The sequence below is a fragment of the Protomyctophum bolini genome, assembly GCF_963924005.1.
Source record: "Protomyctophum bolini genome assembly, chromosome: 15".
Lineage (NCBI taxonomy): Eukaryota > Metazoa > Chordata > Actinopteri > Myctophiformes > Myctophidae > Protomyctophum > Protomyctophum bolini.
The window spans coordinates 31,984,305-31,994,669 of NC_137876.1; the positions used below are offsets into that span (position 1 = coordinate 31,984,305).

The 10,365-nt window shown below is 37.9% G+C and overlaps 1 protein-coding gene across 2 annotated transcripts; it reads left to right on the forward strand.

Annotated features, from left to right (window-relative positions):
- The first annotated feature begins 307 nt into the window (after positions 1–307).
- Positions 308–10,333, forward strand: slc18b1 (solute carrier family 18 member B1). 2 transcript variants are annotated; one of them, XM_080783570.1, is made up of 14 exons: positions 308–889; positions 1,710–1,849; positions 3,077–3,172; positions 4,129–4,202; positions 4,499–4,646; positions 4,933–5,089; positions 5,217–5,353; positions 5,868–5,969; positions 6,287–6,378; positions 6,503–6,598; positions 6,792–6,866; positions 7,876–7,969; positions 8,151–8,200; positions 8,548–10,333. In XM_080783570.1, exons 1-14 carry the CDS (start codon positions 859–861, stop codon positions 8,648–8,650), a joined length of 1,395 nt encoding a protein of 464 aa, XP_080639696.1. In that variant the 5' UTR covers positions 308–858; the 3' UTR covers positions 8,651–10,333. The 2 variants fall into 2 exon arrangements, with proteins under 2 accessions (XP_080639696.1, XP_080639697.1); XM_080783571.1 differs by lacking the exon at positions 6,503–6,598.
- The last annotated feature ends 32 nt before the right edge of the window (positions 10,334–10,365 follow it).

Here is a 10,365-nt window from a genome sequence, read left to right on the forward strand (position 1 = left end):
TAGCTGCCTATGTCACTTTCTGCCATTTACCTATGCATTTGCCTAATGCAGTGGTTCTCAAACTTTTTGAAAAGATTTTGTGTCAGGGACCCATTTTTTACAAGATTTGTGTTCAAAAACTAAACATTTTAAGACTGTTCCACTGTTGAGCGGTAGGGGGAGGTGTAGAGGGGCCTAGAGCCGGGGAGAGAGATGGAGCAGCAACAGCCAGTAACAGTGCTTTAAGGGAAAGGGAGGGACGTAACGTTACAGCAGAGAAATGAACCAGCTGAACACATTACAGGTCGCGGTGCGTCTTGTTTTGAATTCTTAATTCTGTTTCGAACGACACCAACGAAAATCTAGAATCGGGTTGTATTTTCGTTTTAAATACCTATTTCTAAGTTTTTAATGAACAATTTCTAAACAGTATTCAGAAAACGAACCATATTCTATGTTTTAATTTAACATTTATATATTTGACAAACAGTTTTCAGAACACCAAACCGTATTCTGAATAGTGAATACTGTTTGTCAAAATCAAATACGAAATTAGAATTCAAATCACCAAATCACTGACGCACATCAAATCCCAAACCGAGGGTTGACATCTTGAGATCAGTCAAGGCTGAGAAAAGTGTACACAGAAGGCCGTGTGGACGGCGGACCTACGAAATTATAACGCTCGTAGAGCTGTGACCGAGGCGGATCCCAAATATCCAGACTATCACAAAGATGAGCGGCCAAGAATCAGTTTGGTACTATTTATTGTGAGTTTGTTTGGTGGCTAACTCTATGGTTTTGGGGGGAAATACTTTCCTTGCTCGCCCCAGGGATGCCAATTCCGAAGCAAAAACTATTGGCATTGATTGAACCGTAATGGACACGCACGTTGATCTCCAGCAACCAGGTTAGTGCGACTGTAAAAACAATTTAAAAGTTGGTTTCAATTTCTGCCTGTGATTCGATTTAATTCTCTAGTCTACTCTGTTGAAATGTGGATGTTTACTTATTACTCAGTCAACAGGTATATATTAGCCACTGGGAGTGGGACGTAAAGGCTGCGTTATTATATGTAAATTGATTAATTTAATAGCCTACTTTATTTACAGTTTGTAAACAGTAGGATTTCACTGTTTTATTGTTAAAAGGATGACACTGTCACAAAAATCGGGCTTAATTGGTTCTATTGTGGTCTTATAGTAAGTGATTTTCTTTGGTTAAAATAAGCGTTCTAAAGCTCTATATTGTGATAGTAGGCCTACTCATTGCTAGAGTGTTTGTTCAGTAACAGGAGTCTCCAACTCCCTATGTCTCTCCAGCTTTTTATTAAACAGAAAATGCATTTTCAGAAACTGAAACTGGGATACCAATTTTATCCAATCAGGATAGAGAACGCAGTCAGGATACAGATTAAACAAGTGGAATTGTAAGTGATGACACAAATAAATTACAGTAGAAGACAAAATTGGAACTGGAACACTATAACATTTTAAACTCAGAAATAGCTACTCTCTCCTGATGGGATGAAAATTTGTCCTGAAAATCTATTTTCTGTTTATTAAAGAGCTGGAGAGACAGCAGGGAGACCACTTATGGTTACTATCAGAAGTAACCTTTTAACCAATAAAATAATATATCACCCTACCTTTTAATTGAGACATTTAAAGACATGAGTTTGCTTGAGTTGTTAAATGTTTTTAATGTGTATTTCCATTCACAAATTGTAGACAATGGCTCTGCAGATGAACCTCCGAGTACACCCCCAAGGATGTCAAGGCAAGAGATCCTGACATTGATATCAATGGCGTCTGTCAACTTCAGTTCAATGATTTGCTATTCCATTTTAGGTCCATTCTTCCCTACAGAGGTAAGAGATTATAGGAAACGCATGCTTCTCCTTGACCATGTAGGCTACTATTAATTTACACTGTTGGCATCAGATATCTTGCTGTCTGTCATGGCATAGCCTATACGTCTATCACAAATTATGTGGGGGGGGAAACTGACTGGAGTTTTGTTGTGGGAAGTTGGACAGTAGTGTTGCCAGATTTTGCTAAATAAGCAGTCTTTGAAAACAAGCCCAAAAGAAGTGACTACAGTCCACATTAGCACTTTAAATCTATTATTTTTTTTAGGATATTTGAAAAGGATACAAGAAGAGTGGGCACCAAAATTGACCAGCCTATTTTGTCCAAAATGTTAAAAAAGAAAAGAAAAAAAGAAAGAAATAGTATGAGTATGCATGTATATTATCACTTATTTGTATCCTTCAACTTCTTGTTTATGCCCCAAAATGACTGGATTTGTAGATGTGTAGCAATTGTAGAAAGGCTAGACCTTAATTGTAAAATGTTTAAACATGTTCTGATCATGTACATTACTTCAAAAGAAATTCATTTTTTTTATTTTTTATTACAGTTTGAAAAAATAAATAAATAGCCAATTTAACACAGAGGTGCCACTCTTCCTGTTATCTTCGAAATAACCGATCACAACGTATTGTGAGCTTGTAGATTTGCTATTTTCTAAAAAGTCAAAATAAAATAAATATTATTTGAAAGATTTTAACAGCACATATCTGATACGACGGGAGTCCCAGTCGCAAAATATATGCAGATGGGGGGGTCCGTACAAATGCATATTAATTTGGGGGTCCTTGACTTGAAAATGTTTAAGAGCCACTGGTTTAAACAACAAGCCCAAAATAAGCAAATGCACTTTCGAAGTGAGCCCAAAAAACAGCAACCCGCAACTACCAATATTTACAAGCAACCAAAGTAGAAAAAGTAGCCAAAGTAGCTTATAAGCAGACAAGGCAACAATGTTGGACAGTGTAGGCCTGTAGGGTCATGTGTTTGACATCAGCAAGACCCCCTGAGGCTGAAGGTTTATGAATGGCTGGCCTTACTAAACACCAGACACAAAAGTGCTGGTATGGTCAGCTGACACAAATACTCTGGCGTTGTTTCTGTGACATGTCTTAATAATAATGCAAGTTGATGTCTTAATACTAAAACTAACATATTTTTAGTTATATAATGGATTAATTACTTTCCTAAAATGACCTTAACGTACATTATTATTATTCAAACAGGCAGTGAAGAAAGGGGCCAGCCAGACAGTCATCGGCCTCATATTCGGTTGCTATGCTGTGTGGAACTTATTTGGTTCACTGATAATGGGAAGATATGTAAGTGTGTGCCACCAAGTTCAAGATTCAAGGTTGTATTTATTGTTCTTGTGTACAGGTACATAAGATAAGATCTTTATTCATCACTGTATGAGACATAGGTCAAGTCAAGGTCAAGTTTATTTACAGTATATCTCCCAAGCTGGGAGATAATAAATGCTCTAAAAACACAATACAGTAAACGGTAGGTCAGACATACAAGCAACAACAGACATAGGTAATACCGTAATACGTATACAATATACATTGTCACAAGATACAGAATATTACATTTAAATATAATGTGCAACTAGAACCAAAAGTTCACCAAGTATAACTACAACCATCCTCACCACCTACCCCTAAAACTAAACAGCAGCTACCTCCTCATGCTTCCCTTATTGATGGCCCGGATGGAGGTATGTACAGTATAAAAGAGAATTTGTATCTGTTATTTTTGGTGAAAGGGGTCTTTAACCATTGGCCGGAAGCCTGTAATACTACATATTCCCGGTTTAGGGGGTGAGAGCTGTCTGCTCTAATTGAATATGCTTTTTTGAGCACCTGCTTGTCATATGTATGACCTGGGGCGTTCTGGTTCTTAACAGTTTGTATCTTGATGTATGATGTATCTTATCTTGTCTTGTCTGATTATTCGGGGAAGGAAGCTTTTTTTGCAGTCTATTTCCAGTAGCTTTGAAACTGCAAAATCGGTTTTCTTGCGGCAGCATCTCAAACAGTCTGCGGTTGGGATGGCTTGAATCCTTCATGATTCCGCGAGCTTTGCTGACACACTATAAATAGAGATAGTTCAGTTTTTAATATTTGGGTTTGATATCACACTTCCCATGGTACTGGTCAGTGGTCATATATAGTTGAAACCCCTTTTTATGGAGTGGCTCTACATGAGGCTAGCTGATTATGACAGGGATAACTTCCAAAAGACATCACTGACACCTTCTTCCTCTGTGCCTCAGATTGTCCAGATCGGGGCGAAGTTCATGCTAGTTGCAGGATTATTTGTCTCTTCTGTCTGCACCATGCTTTTCGGGTAAGTCAAGGTCAGTGCCCTTTGTTCTATTATGAAACCTTTTGTCTTTCCCATTGGAAGATTTAGAATTGATTTATATTAGCAAGATTTAGGGATTACTATTTCTGTCTGTCTGTCTGTCTGTCTGTCTGTCTGTCTGTCTGTCTGTCTGTCTGTCTGTCTGTCTGTCTGTCTGTTGAACCCAAACCTTATGGTTTATCATTGCATATCCTATAATATTATGAAGTAGTAATTATAAGCCACAAGACCTGTGAAGTTATTAATTATTTATCTATTTTCTCCCTTTTTTTTTACAGATTGATTGATAGAACTCCTTCAGGGCGAGATTTTATTATCCTCTGTTTTTTAATACGGTCCATCGACGCTTTGGGCTTTGCTGGTGCGATGACTGCCTCTTTTGCAGTATCAGCAAAAGTATTCCCAAACAATATAGCAACTGTTCTGGTGAGTGACTGCTTGTCTGACTGGAATGTTGTTTAGGCATTAGAATTATGAGCAAACAAAAAAAGCATTATGTTTTGAGTTGTTTTGCAACAAACGTAATCCCTGCAACTTTGGAAAGTATTAAATAGCTGTAGACATGTGTACTGAAACAATTTGTTTATAGTGCTGACAAAAATGCTTGGATTTATGGAAATACACACATTGCCCATAGGCCTGTATAGCAACACGTATATCATTTATTTAGCAAAGCAAACAATATATATTATTATTGTGTTTTCTCCTTTAGGGTAGTTTGGAGATTTTCACAGGGCTGGGACTTATTCTGGGGCCACCAATCGGAGGATGGCTTTACCAGTCATTTGGATATGAAGTCCCTTTTATAGCCCTTGGATGTTTACTGTTAATTATGGTTCCTTTCAACATCTACATCTTACCATCTTTTGGTAGGAAACAGGGGATTTCAAATATTTCACTCGTTCTTATTGTATGATGATAATGAAACATTGAATGTATTGTAGGTGTATAATTAAACAGGGACGCTGTAATGTGTGATTGTTTTTCTTCACACAGATGCCGAGCCATCAAAAGATTCTTTCATTCGACTGCTTACACGTCTGAAAATAGTGCTGATCTGCTTTGTGATATTCACTCTTAGCTCAGGGCTCTCCTTCCTGGATGCCACCTTGTCCATATTTGCCATTGAAAAGGTAACTACCCAGGAAAAAAGAGACATTAGGGGTAGAAACAAATTAGTGAATAGCCTCGGGACTACCGGCACAAAGGACTGACAGAGTCTGTTGATATTCTGTCGAGGAAGGAATCAGGATGAATCTGGTGTTCATACACCCGTACTGCCCAACACATACCAGTGTTGGGCAGTAGGGTTGCTACAAGTTGCTGCGTTAATTACATTTCTGAATATTATGGGGTTTTATGAATAAAATAGCTTTTCAGTAGTGAAGGTCTGACCTCATCCATGGCTTTTCCACTGTCACTACTACCCTTTGGCCAATTTCAGTATGGACCTATAGCAGGGCTAACAGCCCATAGTTTTCCATTATTGACCAAGCTATTATTGAAGCCTAGCTAAACTATTGAACATTATATAATATCAATTTATATATCTCCAGCTTCTCAGAATTCCTGAAGTCAAATAGTTGTAGACACTCACACAGATTAAGGTAGCCTATACTGTTATTAATTGTATCCATTTGGTTTCAGTTTAATCTATCAACTGGCTATGTTGGACTCATCTTACTTGGTTTGTCGCTACCTTATTGTCTGGCATCACCGATTCTTGGATATATCACTGACAAGTGTCCTGTAAGTATGAAATATTTATGATGACATATGCACACTAAAATTCTCAATGTTAAATGATTCTATTTGTGTTATCTTACGAGTTAAAATAACACTTTACTTTATGGTTAAACCTTGAGTGTCTGAGTGTTAAGGTGCGTTCAGACTTGGATGGTTAGAACGGCGCGATTACATACAAAGTCAAGGCAAAGACGAGAAGTTGCGTGAGCGCCGCGAACGGAGCACAAACGGGACGAACTGAGGCGAATATTTAAATTCAACTCTGTACACACTTTTAGAATGTCACATTTCTAACAATTTGTAGTGTGATTGTTCATCAGGCCACGAGGAGTTGGTTTATTGTTCTTGGAGGCCTCGCCACTGCAGTTGGCTTCTGCCTGCTTGGTCCCATGCCTGTTCTCAACATACCAAGGTGAACATTTACTTGAGGAATTAAAATTCACAGAATTAATATCCAGGTTAATTACTTTTATCTTTTTGATCCAGGTTAATTACTTTTATCTTTTTGAATCTTTGTTGTGTTTCCATTTCTCTAGTCAGTTGTGGTTGATGATCTGCATGCTTGGCATTATTGGGTTTTCTCTGGGCATGAGTGCAATTCCAACATTTCCGGAGATCCTCGATTGTGCATAGTGAGTGAATGTAGGCCTATTACCTGTATTTTCTGCATACTTGTCCTAATTTATAATAATATAAATACTATTTTGCAAGTCCCCTAATCTTTCTGTCTATCTATTATACTCTAACCAAGCATAAATGCCTTTTTGAAACCTCTTTGTGAAAAAAATCAATATGCACGTTTCCCTCTGAATTCTGAAATGGTAGTGAAGAAGGATTTGATGAGGGACTAAGCACTCTTGGAATGGTGTCGGGATTGTTTGGCGCCGTGTGGTCGTTGGGGTAAGTCCTATTTAACGCCTATTGACTCCTGCAGCTGTTCCTGCAGCTGTCTGTTACTCAATGGTGTGTCGCCCAAGTTGCGCCGTAACCCTATGCTTAAACTATGCCTAAAACTAACTTTAACCTAGCCCCATATGTGCCCTCTCCCTACGCTCATTCTGTAGCTCCGAGATGAGGTCACACACTGGGCCCCTCCCACCGCGTTTCAGAAACGGCTCAAGTTTCTGCAATACACGTTTCTTATCCTTACCAAAACGTGTAGGGACAGAATGGGTTAATTCAACCTTAACATCGGCCAGAAAAAGAAAATCCAACTAGAGATTTGAACCGAGCCTTTATGTCCTGTATTTTTGTCAGTCGCTTCCATGTTTATCAAGGAAGTTGAAAAGCTTTAGCGCCTCCCTGGCGCCTCCCCTGGTCGAAAATTTCCAACTGACTTGAGAGGGCGAGGAGAGGGCACATATGGGGCTAACTTTAACCCTAACCCTAACTCTAACTTCACAAACATTATGCCTAACCCTAACGGTTAAACTCAAAACCATATCCACCGGGACAAAACAGAAAAGTTAGTCTGGTTATCAAACTCCCTCCACCTCCCCAGCCTCCTCCTCTGCCATCTAATCATCTAATCTGATTCTGTGGATTGTATGATGTTATATCTGTTTATCTTAACTTATGCCTTTGAAGGGCTGAATATTATTTCTGTGGATTCTATGTTCTGTGGATTCTATGTAAAATCTGTATATTAATTTATGCCCTTGAATAGAATGTTGATGCATAACTCTATCATAATCTTATGTTCTACTTCTCGGGGGGTTTTGTGAACTCAGATTGTGTGTCATGCTTGCACAGATAATCTGTAGTATCACAGGAGAAGAGTCACACCGCCAAATTGAACGCAATAGAATTGCAATAAATGGTTAATTCTGAGCTAAAATGAAATTGCTTCGATTTTGTAATGTACCCTGTGATATTGATTGTAACCTGGAAATGCATCTGTATTTGTTAGGATGTTCTACGGACCAATAGTGGGTGGTGTCATCACACAACAGCTCAGCTTTGAATGGGCAGCTACTATGCAAGGAGGCTTGTGCTGCTTTGCTGTAAGTATCAATGGCAGTGTTCTAGTAGTATCACCAAATGTAATTTCATTGTGAATAGCCACATGTTACTGTAATATTGGGAAACCCATGTTAGCTCAACCACCTCATATACTGTCTGAAACATCTCACCCAAAGGTACATGTAACTCTCATCTGTTCTCATTATGTTGTCCACTCAACAGGCCCATCTTTGCGGCGTGTACTATTTCTGTCTAAAACCCCGGCAATCAAGGTAATACTTTTCTGCTAATTATCAATTAAAGTTACAATCTGGGAGTGGACTTATTTGAAAGAATAACATTTTATTTTTACCAATCTGGAGGTGGTCTCTCTACTCTAGCTTTGAGACATTTCAACCCTGGTGGGTAGGACACCCGCATTGGTGGGTTATTTGAAGCAGATGGTGCACTGGATTCATTGGACGATAGATTTTTGTAGTTTTAATGCTTTACTTTTTCTCTAAGGCACAAAATAACAAATGATGCTCATTTGTTATTGTCCAAACCATCCTCCCTTGAATAGGCTGGAAGTTAAATATGAACATAATACCTGTAGTGACGAACATATCTTTTGTTGTAGGAATTTAAGAGCCATTCACGACAATGGGATTACGCATGTAGATGAAACGACTCCACTTCTGAATGAAGAAAACCAGCATGGTGAAACTCCTCGTCCACAATAATGTTGCGTTCACACGGGCAGATCCCTGTGTGAACAGTATCATTCATTGTCAATGGAAGCTAGCGACGTGAAGCTAGGAGCAAATCCGACGCTTGTAGCTGCTGCACAACAGCTACAAATACACTGTGTAGAGAGTAGAAAAATGCCTTTTATAAATGTAATAGTTCCTCATGTAATTGTATGAATATGGTTTGCAATTATTTTTATTGCCTTGCTTAGGGTTTATTTATTACTTTTCATGTATTTATATTCTGAATTGAATTCTGAGTAATAATATACTCAACATTTTTCTCTTGCATTTATCAATAGAATAGGTGTAGACAATTAAGTACAGGTGCTATTATACAGTATATTAAACAAATACTGTTTTCAGTCTATTAAACTAAAGGACCACTTCACCGCTTTCAATCTATCTTCATATATAATTGGTCCTAACTAATATCCATGATAAAAAGCTACAATCTTTTTTCTACTCTGTCTCAGACTCTGTCTGTCTGTGTTTCATAGGAGGGACGTGGGCAATTCCAGTGACATCATTGATAGGCAATCCAAGCTAATAGAAACTGCAGGCTTTCTATTCCTGAAAAGTTGCAATGCGAAAATGGAGGCCATTGTTCGCACAATAATACAAATCTAAATATATTTAAAAATATTGTTCTTGTAATAAAACTGCCTAACAATGATGTCACTGGTGGACGGGTTTCTGAACTGCCCCAGCCTTCCTATGAGTAGAAATAAATTGTATTTTATCATTAACATTAGTGAGGACCAATTATATGAAGATGGGTTGAAAAGTGGTCCTTTAATGAATTCATTCATTCCCAATGAATTCAGTCGAAACTGAAAGGGTTTACCATGTAAATATATCCCTATTATCATTCAACAGTTGCTACTAGATTAATGCCCTGTAGCTTTACACATGACTTGGATTACCTCTTAAACTGCACATGCCAGAGCCGGTGACTGGATTCATGGCTACAGAAAATAAACGTAAGTAAATGGGGTGAATGAACTTTAACTGAATTGCCCAATAGGTACTACTCTCCAATAGACCAATACTGTTATATTATGGCCCTAGGCTAATACTTTGTGGTACGATGGATCATTTGTAAAACATGTTTTTCAGGGGTATTTGTACTTGAGTATAAAGTGTTTTACTTCTACTCCATTACATTTCAGGACAAGAATGTGTACTTTTACTCCACTATTACTTTGTAGATTTTGTCCCATCTACAAGATCACATGGCGTCTCGATGCGGTGCATTGTGAGCTTGTAGATCTGCTATTCTCTAAAGATTTTTATACTTTTGAAAACTTGAGTACTTTTAGTGATTTAAGTACATTTTGATGCCAATACCTTTGTACTTTCACTTGAGTACATTACCTACATTTTGAATCCAGGACTTCTACTTGTAACAGAGTACATCTACATTATTTTACTCAAGTACTTTTTCCACCACTGGTATACAAACTAGAACAAATTAACTTTACGTTGTCACAGATGTTTCTGCAGCATCGTAAGACTGTATGCCCTTTTCACACTTAAATACATTGTCAACTACTTGAAGATTATTTCATTCTGTAATGTTGTAAATTGATTTGAATGTAAAATGTAAGACAAAAAATATTACGTTTCATCTTCGTCTCATATTCCTGCCTACAATTGTCAAGGTACATCAGTCAACTGCACAGATACATTCAAAACATCAATAACTC